We start from the raw sequence: 17,363 nt of genomic DNA, 5'->3' as shown, positions 1-17,363 counted from the left end.
TATATATATATATATATATATATATATATATATAATTTTAGTCATATATTATTGTAGATTTTTTTATCGAATAAAATTCGAATGAACCCCATATCAAAGACTAACTCCGTCGCTGTATACTGCTCAATAAAGTGTATTTTAACACTCCCTCTGTCTTAGTATATACTTTCTTCGTTTATCAATCGTTGTTCACTATTAATTTGTCACACACTTTTTTTGGTTTCCCAAGGTATCTCCCATCCCGACAGGTCAAGGACTAATCTTCCGCGGATCTGAGCTCCATTTAAAGATTTGTCGCTGGCCAATTGGTTGCTGCACGACACTTGCTTAAGCGACCTAGTGAGCTAACCACTAGGCCAACCAAAGCTTTGTTTAAGAAATAGTAAATGTTATTTGTATACTTTCTTTTGGATTGTGATTTTATTTCTAATTAAATGTATGTTTGAGTCTTCAAAATCTTTGAGTATAATCTTCTTAATATGTCTTCAAGTTTAAATATAGTAATTAATATTAATTCGAAAAGAAATGAAAATTAATAATGGATAAGTTGATTAAATTGTTACTTTAATTTTTTAGAAATGAATAGTTTATTAAAGAATATGCTCAAGCCAAAAAAAAAATAACATTTATTTAGAAATAGAGGAAGTATCAAAAATACAATACCGACTCTTCCTTAAAAGAAAAAAGTTATTCGCCTTAAGCCTCCAAATTTGAGGACCTTTTATTTTTTTTTGGTAATAATAGATTATATATATATTTTTAAAAAAAATTAAATACTACTTATTTCTAGAAAAAACAAATTTTTTATATGAAAAAAGAATTATCAGAAGAAATGTAATATATCTGGAGTATTTTACTATGACTCAAGAAAAATGAAATAAATAGGTTATTTTGTCAAATTGAACAAAATAAAATTATTAGTAAAAATTTATTACTAAAAATTTAAAAGGTAATTTTATATATATAATTTTTTCTTAATAATCTAAATCTTTTATTCGATTTTGGATATAAATCACTAATGTATTTGGGCCGCAGTTCGAATAGAGAGGAATGGGATGTCTCCTATATTGGCGTGTCTTCATGTCGGCCTTTAGCTACATTGAACTCAACATACACCAACTAACCAAACAAAAAATTAAAAGTTGGTTATGTCGTATCCTCAATTTGTCACATCTCCTTCACACTTACTATACCAACAATATCCCTTCTCTTTTTGTTTCCAATATAATTTAATTTATAAAAAATAATTTTTAATTACAAATAAAAATATAAAAAAGTAAAAAATTTATTATTGATAAATAATATAAGTATAAATCTATTTCTCTTTTAATTTTTTTTATTTTCTCCGTAATTCAAAGATCGTTAGTAGCAAATTTCTCGAACTTGATCTCTTTATGAATATTTCATGATTTTATGTGATATTAGAGATCGTTGATCTCTTTGTAAATATCCCGTGAATTTATGGGATATTGGAGATCTCGATCTCTTTATAAATACCCAGCCTTCAAGAACTCTAATAGAAATTAAATTCTTCTTATAGAGTCCACAAAATTTCAACGTCTATGAGATCGTTTGGTTGGGAGAGAGTTATATCGAAATAATTAATTTTGGGATTAGTTATTCTGAAATAACTCGAGATTAGTTATCCCACCATGTATATAGATAATTTATCCCATTACTGTGTAAATGTTGAGATAAATAATCCCGGCTATAACTAATATTTCAAACCAAACATGGAATAAAATAATACTTTATTTTATTCCAGAACTATTTATCCCTATACCTCACGCCAAACGATCCTAAGGCTTTTTTTTTTTTTTGTGTTGATATTTATATTGAAGTTAGATTAATTTGAATTTACGGTGAGAAGTCCCACCATAGAGATAAAATGTTTCTTATCAAATATGATTTTATATTTGGAATTCGAATTACCTCTGCACAAAAATGAAAAATGGAAGAGTACTTATAACTCCATAATTTTAAAAAATTCAAGGGCGGACTTACATTGATTTTTTGAGTGCTTCGATACCCATTAAATTTGATGCGAAATAAGTATAATTACATAAAAAATATACGAAAATAGGTATGAAATACATAAAAGCACTCACTAAATAAAAGGTTGGCTGGGTGCACTGCATTTAGGTTGATGTTAAGGTTCTCCACTGAAAGGGTACCCCAGGATTGAATCTTGTTGAAGCGATTTTTTTTCCAATTTTTAAATTTTTTAAACATCCACGATCCTTAAATTCTGTGTCTGCCGCGATTTGAAATTGACTTTAATGAAGGCACTAGAATGAAAAGTAAATACCAAAAATAAGAATGTTCATCAAGAGTACTTTCTCTTCCTATAACAAAAAAAAACTAGGTACTCATTCAACTTGAAAGTAAAATACAAAATTAAGGTATCTAGCCCATGAGTTGACCCGCAAACTCTACTTATTATAGATTTGCTTTAATTTTTTTTTTAAATAAATCGTTTACTTTTTTATTTTTTCTTCTTTTGTTTTTTTAGTATATTTTTAACTCTCAACTTGAGCCATCTAAAATATCTCTCTCCCTCTATATATAACGGTCTGTTGAAGAAAACTTAAAAAAGAAAACTAGTTCAAACTTTCTTGAAAACTCAAATATATTTTTTTCTATCTTTGAATATTTGAAGTTTAATTCAAACTTTTCATTTTATATATATATAGTAGTAATTGTTAAGACTATTTTAAGTTAGTCGAGTATATAGTACTTTTGCTTGAGTTGAGGTTTTCCAAATGTCTTTCGGAAATAACCTCTCTATCTCTCCAAGGTAGTGATAGGTCTGCGTACACTCTACCCTTTTGAGACTTCACTTGTGAAATTTTACTGTATATCTTGTTGTTGTACTTGAGTCAAAGATTTATTGAAAACAGTCTCCTCTACCTTCACAAGATATAGTAGAGTATATAGTACTTTTGCTTGAGTTGAGCTTTCCCAAGTGTCTCTCCGATGTAGTGGTAAGATCTGCGTACACTCTACTCTCCCTAGACCTCAATTGTGAGATTTTACTGTGTATGTTATTGTAGTTGAGTCGAGGTTTTATCGAAAGCAGACTCTCTACGTTGAGTCGAGGTTTTATCGAAAGCAGACTCTCTATCTTTACAGGATATAGCGTAGTAAGACGGCGTACATCCTATCATCTCCAAATCCCACGTGCAAAATTACATTGAGTATGTTGTTATCGTTATAATATATAGTACTAGACTATCCTTTTTTTTTTTTTTTTGTTTTGTGTGTGTTACATGTGTATATTCAAGGTGGCTAATCATAGAAAAAAAGGGGATTATAAGCCAATTACTATAAGAAATGATGATGAAGATCATGAAGGTGGGATGATTAATAACAATGTGATGTTTTCTGGGAATATTAATAGAGAAGAAGAAATGTCTGTGATGGTTTCTGCATTGACACGTGTCATCACGGGAGAAGATAGAATATTAAATCAAGAAAATAATAATAGTGATAATATTATTATTGGTTCTTCTTCTTTGAATGAATTTTCTGGAGGTGTTGGAGAAAAAAGAGGACGTGAAGAGCATCAATATTTTTTGTCAGATATTAGTTCATCATCAGGTACGTAAACTGTTTTACTTTTAAGATTAAGAATTTCATATTTTAAAAAGGTTAATATGTAATACTCATTGGATGACCTAATAGCGAGTGCAAAAAAAAAAAAACTCTTTACGGTAATGATGATGTATATGACTTATGTTTTATAAGTACGTGTTCAAGCTTGATATTGTCTATGTTGTTCAGACTCTGCAAAAATTTTGTGACAGCCGTATCGGATCCTCCAAAAATATATTATATTTGGAGGATCTGATACGCATCCTTTAAATTTTTAAAGAGTCGGAGCAACGTAGGATATTATAACCTGAAAAATAGAAAATAAACTACGTACTACAATAACTAAATATATTTAAGTTAAAATCATACAAGATAACAATGAAGTAAATCTAGAGCTCTTAGTTTACTTTTAGGCAATGTAATTAATTTGTTTACTTATGATTTTATGATTGCCAACATAACACAAGCTCCAAATATGGATTCAACATTCAAATATATATATTAAGGATCACTTGTTTTGAGTAAAAGACATTATGCATTTTACAATATTGTTGATCATCATGTTGTAGTTTAATCAATGTGAATAGAGAAAAAATTTCTTTTCTTGATGAAATTTCTTACCGTTATTGTGGCAGATAACCTATCTTATTTTCAAGATTATAAATTCTATATTTTAAGGAGGTTTATAAATGAATATCCGTTAATTGACCTCATAGGTATAACACAATTCTTTACACTAACGATATATATATATATATATATATCTTTTATGATAACAAGTGGACATTCCCCTAAAATTTTGTTTTTTTGGAATGTGTTATGTTAATAGGTGGAGAAGATTCAAGTAATAGTAAGACTATTGCAAGCAACACACCAACAAAAGAATCAACATTCATATACATTACTCCAACATATGATCATAATACCACAAATATTATTGATTATAATCAACCAAGAAGAAGATATAGAGGAGTGAGACAAAGGCCATGGGGAAAATGGGCAGCTGAAATTAGAGATCCATATAAAGCTACTAGGGTTTGGCTCGGAACATTCGACACTGCTGAAGATGCTGCTAGAGCTTACGATGAAGCCGCTCTTAAATTTCGAGGTAGCAAAGCCAAACTCAACTTCCCTGAAAATGTTAGGCTCTTGCCTACTTCTTCAACCCCACGTCAGAACGACGTCGGTAATACCGGACATCCGATGGAAAAGCAGTTTCTGGCAGGCACATTTCCCAAGGATCCCATGGAAAATAATACTAATAATGTGGAATTTCTGACGGACACATTTCCCAAGAATTCTATGGGAAATACACATGTTTCTAGTATTGTTTCTCCTGATGATTCTCCAAATACTCTTTCAACAATGTCTTTTTTCCCTAGTAGTAACCCTATAGTTCACACTCAATTACCTAATAGTAACATAAACCCTCCATTTTTCTTGAATGATGATTTTCAAATGGTGCATTCATCTTCAAGTTTGTTAAACCAATCCATGTTTTCTACTACATTCCAGTATTCTTCTTCTTCTTCTTCATCATCATCGTCATCTTCCTCTCGCGTACCTTTTGTTCCAAATATGTATTTTCATGGTGGTTCTCAACGTACTAGTCAGAGTAGTGAATGCGATTTTCGGGCTACCTCATCGGATTCAGCTCATCACCCTTCGTCTTCGTCAAGATGATCTAGTTGTATTGTCTAGCTAGAGTTTTATATGTATCACTTTAATGTGATTTTTGAATGTATTGTGAACCAAAATTGGTCTGTATAATGACCAATGTATGTGGACAAAGTCCTATTTTATTTTTTTGATAATGTTGGGATTTATATCTTGAGCGGATGATTATGATAAGAGTTATTTTTTTTGGGAAATTTTCTCGTTCTAACAAGAAGAATTCTAACATATGATGAAAGAAGTTAGGATTGTAGCAGAAATAGCCTCTCTACCCCCATAGAGGTAAAGGGAAGATCACCATACATTCTATCTTCTCCATACCCTCCACTTGTAATTATAATAAATATGTTGTTGTTGTCATATACGTCGGTATTTGATTGAATGTTGAATTTTAGAATGGAAAATCAAAGCTTTGATGAAGGAGAGACCTAGAGCAACTGGTATAGTTGCCTCCATATGACCCGGAGATCACAGGATCAAGCCTTGGAAACAGCCTCTGACAGAAATGCAATTTTAGTCAAGGTAAAGCTGTGTACAATATACCCTTGTGGTGAGGCCCTTTCCTGGACTTTGCGCATAGCAGAAGCTTTAATGCACCAGGCTGCCTTTTAAAGAAGTCAAAGCTTTCGACTACACAAGCTAATTAATATATGCAAGATACCAAAGTTGTGCTGGTTACCAACAATTCAATAAGTGGGGATCAAGACTTGGTGTTGACAATAGGACCATATACAGTATAAACACCTCAATGAACTCATCTAGATGTCTAAGAAGAACCTCTAGATGTTGTCAAAATGCAAACTACCAAAGAAGCATAAAAAAGGAAAGGGAGACTCAACGCAACTACGATAACAACATACACTACCATAAAGTGTACGCAAGCTTCACCCCTACTATTGTAAGGTAGAAAGGTTGTTTCCGATAAATGGAACTGTCATCAAAAAGTCTAATTTTTGATATTATAACAGTGATGAAGAGTATATTTTGCCACCAGAAATTCTATAATCCAGTGTCACTTGAAACACATGGTTTTGATATTCACTGATCCTATTTGATTAATAACTCTAGTAAAAAAGTATCGATGAACCTGTTATCGCTTATAATCAACGAAAAACGTTGATCCCAAATAAATAGAGCATCTGGAAATACACAACAAAAAATGTACACGCAAGGAACAAAGTCTAAGCGAAGAGGATGAGGAAAGTAAGCAGCCAGATGATGATGGCAGGGATAGAAGGATCGAGACTACGAACTCTTTTTTCCCTTTGAGAGTCGGGCAGACAGACTGCAAAACGATTTCAGTTTTTGTCACATAATTGCTCCCCGATCAGAATTACCATATTAAATGAGCTACTTTTGAAGTCCTGCCGCCACTATTTCAAGCCCTTACTGCAGCTTTGTGCACCATTGTTTCCTTGTGGATTTGGTGGCAACTCTTCTCAACAAGGTCAAGCAACTTCTCCAAATTAAAAGCCCAGGAATTTAACATGTCATTGCTGTCTTTTGCAGGTTGAAAACATATCATACCCACAGGTCTGTCAATTTTCGCGACTAGTGCTTTTGATACAACCATTTCTGAAAGATGCTTTTCGGCTTCCTGGGATTAGAGAACATCACCACAAGAACATGTTAATGAGTAAAACATGTAATCTCAATCGGATTAGAAGAGCAATTGAACAATGTTCTAAATAACAGTGAAGGACGCTGCAGCTTTAATGTATCCACAATATGATCAGGAAGATCACAAGTAACTGGATAACGAACATTCTTCAGCCATAAACAGTTTTAGTTTAGGCAGCCAGATCACAATTTTCAGTCCCTAAACCACTCAAACTATACCTAACTACACCAGTTGAATTAAATGCCAATGGAGCTTTTTGGACACTATTAAATCTAAATGTGCTATAAGACTAAAGAAGGCTTCGACGTGCTATAACATCCCTACAAAACTTTTGCAGTAGAGAAATAATAAAAGAAAATTTAATTAAATTTCAATATATTAAGATTTATGAGGAGCAACTTCTGTACTGAAAACCAATAAGTTGCTGCAGACGAGATGTAAAATCAGATACCAACCTGAATAGAGAGGCACAATAAATCTGCTAATCTCTTCAACGCTATCCTCGAGTAGTATTTTGAGACAACAAGAATGTTCTGCAAGGAAATAATAATTGGAAGAATGAATTAATAGAAACCATAAGAAGAAGCAAAACGAGATGTGCAGCATAGTGTATTACATGCTCTATAACTCTCAGTCTGAGATCTTCAGCTGCCTTGTCACCCAAAGAGCCACCAAGCATGTTATTTTCATTTTCAAACTCATCCTTGAAAGTATTCCATAACGATGTCCACTGAATGACTTCCATGGTAATTAATTGTTTCAGAAGCAGCCTAAAACAAAAGAAAAAGCAGATACTAATAAACCTTAGACAAACTTTTTTGCCTACTCGAGCAGAAGGATAGAGGAAAATCATAAATTTTCATATTGCAGATGTCCCATAAAAGATGAGAAATATTTTCCAACTATTTCGCGTTATTGCCAACAGTACCGTATGGCTAATTCATCCCAAGTCATTACTTATCATTTAACTTTAGAGTTTCTACTTAAAAATTATCAAACATTCACGCTGATACATCTGCATCTAATCTTGAATATGTATTCAAGCCATTATGAGAAGAAACACATTTACTTTGATAGAGGAATTTATGAGACGGAAGAAAACTCATATCTAGCTTGCATAAAGATAAATGTAAGCTAAATAATGGGGTTTCTTCTCCATTTATTACAAAATACTTTACTACCTAATGCCAATTGATACAAAAGCAAGGGATATTTTGCAGCAAGGGTGCTAATGACGGTAGGAAAAATTTGACAAACATCTTTCCAGACAAGCTCCTATGGACAAATGAAAGATAATTGCTAATCCTCAGCTCCATAGAACTGTAACACCCCGCATTTTCGAGCTAGAAAGCGAACCGTCATTCCTACGTGTGTAAGCTCTAATTCCATGGTTTATATTTAAATTCATGTGTCATGATCCTTCTCCTAGTGTATGAAGTGATTATGAGGTGAGAAGTGTTCATAAAAATCACTTGGAGCAAGGTTGAGCTAAGAGTCATTCATTCATTTGATATTCGATTCTACAAGGGTCTACTTTGAACGTATATAACTTTCTATACACATAGAATTTATCAACTTAAGACCCACCAAATTGTAGAAAATCGAATTAGCTTTCCAACGATACCAATTTCGAAAAAATCAGATACCCAAGTGAAAAGTTATGTCATTTTTCGTGTGAGGCAGTGAGCTCTCACGATAAGCTCGCGACGCGAGTTTCTTTCCCGTTTCTGGGAGTCGTGATGCGAGTTTCATTTCCGTTTCTGGGAATTGTGCCATGATGGTCATTTACACGAGAAAGAGAGGCCAAGGGGTAATTTAGTCCTTTTCCTCATCACCAGACGTCCAAACACGAATTATAATCCAAAAAGGGGCATTATTTGCCCATCTTCTTCAAATCAACTCACGTAAAAACCTTCCCCTTTCCCCAAGAACACAAGTCAACTCTTCTCCTCCAAGTAATCTAGAATTCAATCCTTTCAAGTTTGAGATTCTCAAGAAAGTTTCAAGAATAGGACTTCATTCTTTAAATCAAGAACACAATAGGAGAAAAACCACTAGGGTTTGGGCACTCAAGCTTAGAGGTCCAATCTTTACGAAATTTCCTCGTGATTTCTACGAAACCTAAGGTACGTGGGGTTTTCCTAAAACTACATGGGCATGGTGAAATTATTTTAATGATGAATAAATGTTTAGAAATCATGAACTTATGAAGGGGTTTTGGATTTACAATTACATTTTATGTATTATGAAACCGTATTGATGATAAAGTTTTGGTCTTGAGGCCTTTTCCCCAAATTTGATTTATAACCATGTATAAGTATATACATAAATGTGTTTGAAGAGTTTGAATGATGAATTGAGAGCATGAACAATTAGAAATCCCTCTATTGTTTACAAGCATCTTGTTTTCGTAAGATTTGATTTATTCAACATGTATTGTTGGGATCATAATATAAATGCCTTGATTTTGCTTATGACTTGATTATGGATTTGAATAGAAGAGAGGGTGTTTTACTTGGCGTTAGAGGTTAAAGATGTTTACTAAGAAGATTGCATGTTTTGTCACAAATCTCATGACCACGACATGTTTGTTGAAATGCTAAAAAGAGTAATCTTTGCATAACTTGATAAATGTTTTGAAATCTGAATCTTCTTGAATTGTTTGAAGTATGGTGGTCCAAACTTTATATTTTGAAAGAAGAGACTGTGATATGATATTTTATGGCTCAGAAAATATGACTTGCAAGTCTTGGTATGACGATACCAATTTAGATAATGCCATAGCAGATTTAGAACAGACTAAAGATACAGATTTCATTTCAGATTTTCAGATTTTGAACTCAGACAGATGCATGTTTAGAACAGATTAAAAATGGGCACTAAGGGAGTTACCCGAAGAAGGCGCGAGTTCAGAGAACTCATTGTCTGAAATCGTGTTTTGCCGATACGGGTTTATTATTTCCCCAAGAGGGATTATACGCTGGCCTAGTGTCCTAGGGCGTATCAGATTTAAAAACTTCAACCCTTGCGGCAAACTTGAGTTGGGGGCTTGCTCGTCAAGTTAATGGCGGATCCCATATTGCCCGTGGGAAACTTTCAAATATGTAGGGTGTACCACTTAACTCAAAAGTAATACAAAGAATAGAACGGCATTGACAAGATTGTTTTAAGATCATTTGAGATTGCCCATGTATTTTAAACTATTCATGCATAACGGTTTAATGACTTGCTCTCACCTATGTTATATATGTATAAATTCATTATTTTGGATTGCTCTGCGTACCAATACTTTTGTATTGACCTCCTATATTTCAGGGTCTGAAGCTCAATCCAGGGGTCCCGCTAAACCGTAGAAGCGTCAGACGACAGTGTACAGTTGGTAAGCCTTCTTTCATTCGGAAGGCCTGTTCTAGAGCATTGTTATTACATTTTGTTTTGGGTGTGACTGGGGGCCTTTTCCCAGTTTTGTTTTAAACTTATGATGGATCTTGTAAGGTTAGAGATTTCGCAGACGGGTGTCATATGTCTAGAATATTCAGAACTTCTTTTCAAATTGTTCAGGTTTATAAGTTTGACCATGATTCCGTTTCGTTATGTATTTCCGCATTTCCTCTTTGTATATGAATGGTGTATGTGACTGCAAGTTAGAAGGGCTCTCGGGCCTTCATGGTTCCGTCACGGCCAGGGACCCGGTTCGGGTCGTGACAAGAACAAAATAGGGCAAGTAGAGTTTTCAAGAGAACCTGAAATGAGGGATCTCTGAAAGATTCTTGTCCTCCAAAGTTAAGTTATGAAGACTTGACTGCATAGGATCATGCGGTGACAATACCAAGTACCAGCAAATTTTCCTCAGCACCTGCATAAGATATAAAAAGATCAGCATAATTTAGGGGTATTTAGGTATCATATAGATATCCTTTGGCCAAGCTTTTCAAGAAGGCTCCTAAGTGGCACGTTATCAAATATTTCTTTTGGATCTTTCTGAAAAAGTTGAACTAGATGTATCTGGTTATTCTTGCAATCCTTCCCTTTTCAATTTGGAAAAAAACATGCATCAACTTAAGTTGGAAATGGTTGCCGTTTAAGTTCTGAACTTATTGGATATGTCCATTTACAGCACATATTTCTCCCAATATACCTGGTTGATCATTGTTAATTTCCCCCTCAAACAGCTTAATATTTTTTTTAAAAAAAATACTAACAGCTTTTGCATAGATGTCTATTGTTTTCTAAAGAGGTTTGAGAAGTAGTAAAGCCAGCACTAATTCGTCACAAAGGGATAGACTTGAACAAGCATATAATAAAGTGTTTCCTTCTTTTTACTTCTTTTTCCCATGTGTCATCTTCCTAACAAGTGATTTCTCTTTCTTTCATAGACTAAGACGGATTACATGTAGAAAACTAAGGCCCAGTTTGTTTCCACTTAGTAGAGGTTTGAATTCGAAGCATTCATATCTCAGCCCAATTAATGCAATGAACATATTGCATGTTGATGTTATACGTTAATTCTCTAGTTAAGATTGATATTCACGGATGCAATCTTGGAAAATGAAAATTTACATACGAATTGCACAGATTACCATAGCACCTCAAAAATATAAATGAACTAGGCTTACTGGAATCCATTGTGCTGGGTTTTCCTTTACAGAAGGAATCTCATATATGGCCTTGTAACATCGACATATCTCAAGGTAATCATTGTTCTGAAAGTAATACCTGCAGCACCGGAATAAAAGAAATGATTGTGACAAGTTTAAGACATACAAATACAAAGAAAAGTTCCAGATGCAACAACTGCAGTCTTCAACTTTCTCATAACAGCTTAAAGTTATCTCAAAGTACCATAACTAAGTGAGTTCTTTCAAGCTCTAAAATTGACAAACTTGTAAATCAAAGATGAAGTAAATCAGGTATGATCAATTGCTTCAATCCCAGACTAACTAGAATCAGTATTGTAGCCTTTTCAATCCAACCATTTCATTAATGGAATTGAAATCTATTCATCAACTAATCCTAAAAGACAGGAAATGAAAACTATAGCTCTAAAATACACATCTTTGCAGAATTTGATTGAGGTTGACATGACAACACAAGCATGAATATTATCTCTTTGGTGGAAAATCTAAATCTTTGTACAAGCAAACTAAAAACAGCATTTCCCTTTGTGGTACCTGATAAAGAAATGGACCTTGGGTCTAACTCAACCTCAAAAGCTAGCTCATGAGGGGAGGATTGCCCAAGACCATATAAAGAGCCCAAAGACCCTTTAATCCAGCGATGTGGGACTCCAACACCCCCCGCACGCCCAGGACTGGACATCTGGAGCGTGGACAATATAAGACGGGGGGGCTCAACATCGGAAACAATGAACTGGGTGGGCCTGGCTCTGATACCATGATAAAGAAATGGCCTTGGGCCTAACTCAACCTCAAAAGCTAGCTCATGCGGGGAGGATTGCCCAAGACCATATAAAGAGACCAAGGACCCCTTAACCCACCGATGTGGACTCCAACAGTACCGAATAGTTGATAACAGTAACAAGTTCTACATTGTATCATTGTCAAACCCCACCACCGTATGGCCGATTAACTTAAAAAATAGCAATAAAACCAAATTCATTAATAAGACAAACCAAATTATAAGAAAAATGAGGACAGTCAAAATGTTTCACTGGAATGCACATTATGGACACATTCAATTGTAATGGGGCATGCACTACAAAACAAGACAAACAAACATCAGCAAAACATGGTCAGTCAGAATGTATATGTTAACCTTATTCACTCGTAAAATGCGCAATTGTACATCAAGGGTTAGGATGCATTCAAAATCAACCAAGAATCAAGTTAGTGAATTTATACAACACTAATCTGCTCAAATTAGGACCATGCTACAAAAGTCAGTGAAGAAGATAGAGGCATCAACTACAACTACTAATCTGTTCAAATTATGAGTTTGGTATATTTATGCTGATTTCCTGAGCTCTTAGGGTAACAAAGGTCTAGTTTATCATCAAAATGAAGTGAAAAAATTCGAGGTACTCCACAGAAAATCATAACTCACCTAATCAACAATTCATAGTAAATTCGCGTCAACTCTAACAGCGATGGAATATCTGGAGCAGGCTCTTCGACTACATTTTCACCTTCTTTTGGTTTCTTCTTTTCTTTAGAAACATCAGCTTCAAACACTTTGGGATTGATCTTTCTTGAGAGTATTTGTGCACGCACAAAATCTAGACTATCCAAACAGAGACGCACCTGCAGAGTTCAGCATTACATAACTAGCCCAAAGTCATACTTCAGTTTTCTATGGAAAAAAAAGGATCAGTGGTTCGTACTTGTTCAAGAATAAAAGCTATCTTCTCTGTTTTCGCCATTGCTCCAAAAGTTTCAACCTGTCAGCCAACACACCCATTGATGATAACATTGCAAGTAAGTAAATCCCAAAAAGCTTCCAATAAAACTGCTGTGCAGTTTGACACTGATCACTAGAGCAAAAAGATCTAGAAGTCACCAAGGAAAAGGTCAACAAATACTAACTGCAACTTCTTGCATCAAATTAGCAGCCTCGGTTATGAGTCCTTGTTCTTCTTTAATTTTTGCAAGTTTCTTAACCAAACGGGCTCTCTCAATTTCAACATATATCTACATGCAAGATTAAAGTCCCTCAGTGAGAGAGAAAGACAAAAGAAACCAAAGTGCTCTAATATAAAATATTTTTTCTAAGAAAAAGACAAAAAGAACACTAACCTTTCCTGCAGATACATTGTTAAGGGTCTTGATGAGTTCTATCTTAGTTTCAAGATCAGGTGTCTGGTCAATATACTGCAGCGCTTGTTGGACCATAGCCTGTACAGCCTGCACAAGTCCCAAAAAATAAAATACTGAACAATGTTATTATACAGTAGTTTACGATAGACAAACCCATAATATCATCCATCACCACTAGAGAAACACCGTGTCTCACAGGTTTCTCATAGCAATGAATAGTATCAGATACAATACGTTGTGTACTGTAAAGACAGAACATGTATAAGCATTAGGCGTAAGCAATGAGAAGGAGCATTTATTCAACTGCATCATGTTAATCTAACTTTGCAAGGTAAATAGGCACATGACTAGTAGCCAAGCATGCCTAAGCATTAACACATATACCTGTCATCATATTAACATCTAATCATGCAAATAATGAGTGAACTATATAAAAGGAAAATCCTCACTTCTCTCAACACGTGTATGACTTTTAATGATTAATCTGTTAGGTAAGTAAACAAACTTTAGAAAGCATCAGCAGGGTGCAAACCAATTTTACTAAAGACTGCATTAAGGCAGAAACCCGCTATTCACTGGTCAAACACATCAACCATAATCACCGCACACAAGCCAGTCCATCTTCTACGCAAATGTTCATGCATCATGGAAATTAGAAAATCTAAAAAAATGAAGTACTAGTTCCATAGTATGGTCTACCAGATTGGTTCTCCAAATTTGTATTATTTATTAGTAGGACTAAAATATTTATATGGTTCTCAAAATTTGTATATAAATGTTCATAATTTATGTATTTCTGTCTCTTTGCTGCTTTGTGGGGCTTCGGTTCACTTTCACTTACTCCCAGGTGTCTTTTATAATGACATAATCAAAACTCCTGGCCATTTTCTTTATCCTCTTGGCATTCACTCCTAAGATTTTTTCAAATCCATCATAATAATCAAAAAGATTTTTCTAAATCCATTGCACCTTTCAATTGTATTGTACTAATTAGGATGAAACTACAAATTGGGGGTAGAGGAAGGGGAAATGGAGGAGGGAATTACAATGTGGGAAATCGAACCTCACCAACAAGGTAAAATTCCAGGCAACCAGCCAACTAAGATACTAAGATTAGCTATAACCGTACATTTAAGTATGTCTATGTATGCGTATATCAATTAACTATGCCTCAATCTCAAACAAGTCAGAATGACTATACGAATCATCTCAACTCATTCCCGTCCATTCGAGCTCATTATATTGTACTACAAGGACATGCATACACTAACAAAGAAAAAATGTTACCTGTTTCAATTATCCACGACACTTAAGACAATAGAAGTATAGACCAATCTGCTCATTAGTAAGTGTATTCCAAACAAACTGTAAGTATGCCTCAATCTCGAACGAATCAGAATGACTATACAAATCATCTAATACTCATTCCTATTCATTCGAGCTCATTACATTCTACTACGACGACATAAATAAGAATCATCTATATTCATTCCTATCCATTCGAGCTCATTACATTCTACTACAATGACATAAATAAATACTAATATGTATATGTTAAGGTAGCGTACGGACCAACAGAGCTATTCCCTTATAAACGTACATTTGAGCATGTATACGTATGCATATATCAATTAACTACGCCTCAAATCCACTAACCAGTCAGAATGGCTATACGAATCATCTATACTCATTCCTATCCATTCGAGCTCATTACATTCTACTACAACGACATGAATAAATACTAATATGAATATGTTATGGTAGCATACCGACCAACTGAGCTACTGAGATTCCTTTATAACCATACATTTAAGCATGTATATGTATGCATATATCAATTAACTATGCCTCAATTCACTAACTAGTCAGAATGACTACATGAATCATCTATACTCATTCCTATCCATTCGAACTCATTACATTTGTACCAACCAACTGAGCTATTGAGATTTCCTTATAACCGTACATTTAAGCATGTATATGTATGCATATATCTATTAACTATGCCTCAATCCACTATACTAGTCAGAATGACTATACGAATCATCTATACTCATTCCTATTCATTCGAGCTCATTACATTCTACTACAACGACATGAATAAATACTAATATGTATATGTTAAGGTAGCGTACTCAGTGGCGGAGTCAGGATTTTCATTAAGGGGGTTCAGAAGTAAATATACGAACTAGTCGAAGGGAGTTCAACATCTACTATATATGCATAAAAAATATTTTTAACCATGTAAAATAGTATAAAAACAGTATAATTTTCCATCGAATGGGTTTCGGACGAACCCCTTAGAGCAAAGTTGGCTCCGTCACTGAGTGTACCAACCAACTAAACTACTGAGATTCCCTTATAACCGTACATTTAAGCATGTATATGTATGCATATATCAATTGACTACGCTTCAATCCACTAACTAGTCAAAATGACTATGAGAATCATTTATACTCATTCCTATCCATTCGAGCACATTACATTCCACTATAACGACACATACACTAATAAGAACTTTTTTAGTACCTGTTTCAATTGTCCACGACGCTTAGACAAGAGAACAATCTGTTCATTAAGCATATTCCAAGCACGAGCATCGAAACATAGCTGAAGAATATCAGTAACTGCTTTCCTCGTACCGGCAACATCTCCACCTTGCCTCATTTGCTTCTCTACATTCAATAAATCCTCTATTTTTGATTCCAATTTTCCATCACCTTCCTGAAATATTAAACAAATTTTAAAAATTACGTAAAATTGAACAAAATTAAATAAAATTGAGCATAATTAAACAAAATTGAGTAATATTAAACAAAATTGAGCAAAATGAAACAAAATTGAGTAAAATTAAACAAAATTAAACAAAAATTGAGCAAAATTGAGTAAAATAAAACAAAATTAAACAAAATTGAGCAAAGGCAAATTAAACACAATTAAGCAAAATTGAGTAAAATTAAGCAAAGTTGAGTAAAATTAAACAAAATTGAGTAATATTAAGCAAATTTGAGCAAAATTAAACAAAACTGAGTAAAAAATATAAGCAATATGAAAATAAATGTGAATTGAATGAAAAAAATGGAGAAATTCATCAAGAGAATGGTAGATTATACCATTTTTGAATTGGAATTTTAGGAAGGGAAAGAGGGAATATGGAGTGTTGAAGAGGGTCTTTGTTTGATACTTTTTGAGTCTATTCTCTTTTTCTTGTAAAAGGGGCTGGGAATAAATATTATATGATTTAAAATTTTAAGAGTTTAATTTTTAAATTTTTATTACTAGTTGTGTTATAGTATTTTTAAAAATTAAAAGTGAAAATTTCAGTTCCTCTATTAGTGACTTTTAAAAAAAAAAAAATTATCACTTGATATTTATATTAGAATTTAACTAAATTCAAATTCGCATTGAAAAATTCACCTTAAGGATATAACACTCTCTAACAAAGATGACTCCATAAGGATACTCAAAAAGACTCAAACACGTGACATCTGATTAAGAATGAAAGAATACTTAAAATTCATTATTTATAGCTTAGACCTACAAGTGAAAATAGATACGTCTTTAGTCTAATTGTGTCTCCTAGAGAGACTTAAACACATAATATCTGATTAAAAATAAAAGCAATACTTGTCACTCACCACAACCCTGACATTTTCATATAAATGTTCACAAGGAATTGAGTTAGATAAAATTTGTTATTT

General features: G+C 33.7%; 2 protein-coding genes across 2 annotated transcripts; one reads left to right on the top strand and one right to left on the bottom strand.

Moving 5' to 3' along the window:
- Nucleotides 1-2,502: 2,502 nt before the first annotated feature.
- On the top strand, nt 2,503-5,539 carry LOC107853913 (ethylene-responsive transcription factor ERF110). The gene is made up of 2 exons (XM_016698900.2): nt 2,503-3,600; nt 4,424-5,539. Exons 1-2 carry the CDS (start codon nt 3,270-3,272, stop codon nt 5,275-5,277), a joined length of 1,185 nt encoding a protein of 394 aa, XP_016554386.1. The 5' UTR covers nt 2,503-3,269; the 3' UTR covers nt 5,278-5,539.
- A 661-nt stretch (nt 5,540-6,200) lies between these two features.
- Nucleotides 6,201-16,900, bottom strand: LOC107853912 (26S proteasome non-ATPase regulatory subunit 12 homolog A). The gene is made up of 11 exons (XM_016698899.2): nt 16,776-16,900; nt 16,192-16,386; nt 13,642-13,749; nt 13,432-13,536; nt 13,230-13,286; nt 12,953-13,149; nt 11,506-11,605; nt 10,633-10,745; nt 7,506-7,659; nt 7,345-7,422; nt 6,201-6,865 (listed from the first exon to the last, which is right to left on the bottom strand). The coding sequence occupies exons 1-11, from the start codon at nt 16,776-16,778 to the stop codon at nt 6,647-6,649; spliced, it is 1,329 nt and encodes a 442-aa protein (XP_016554385.1). The 5' UTR covers nt 16,779-16,900; the 3' UTR covers nt 6,201-6,646.
- Nucleotides 16,901-17,363: the final 463 nt, after the last annotated feature.

The sequence above is a fragment of the Capsicum annuum genome, chromosome 5 (assembly GCF_002878395.1).
Source record: "Capsicum annuum cultivar UCD-10X-F1 chromosome 5, UCD10Xv1.1, whole genome shotgun sequence".
Classification (NCBI taxonomy): Eukaryota; Viridiplantae; Streptophyta; class Magnoliopsida; order Solanales; family Solanaceae; genus Capsicum; species Capsicum annuum.
The sequence above is the reverse complement of the archived record's forward strand: the minus strand, read 5'-3'. Positions and strand labels throughout refer to the sequence as shown.

Coding starts and splice junctions, on each gene's coding strand:
- LOC107853913 (XM_016698900.2), top strand. CDS start 3,270: ATGTGTATATTCAAGGTGGCTAATCATAGAAAAAAAGGGGATTATAAG. Junction 3,601..4,423: donor AGATATTAGTTCATCATCAG/GTACGTAAACTG, acceptor TTATGTTAATAG/GTGGAGAAGATTCAAGTAAT.
- LOC107853912 (XM_016698899.2), bottom strand. Junction 13,750..16,191: donor GTCGTGGACAATTGAAACAG/GTACTAAAAAAG, acceptor GGACTTGTGCAG/GCTGTACAGGCTATGGTCCA. Junction 13,150..13,229: donor TAGCTTTTATTCTTGAACAA/GTACGAACCACT, acceptor TGAACTCTGCAG/GTGCGTCTCTGTTTGGATAG.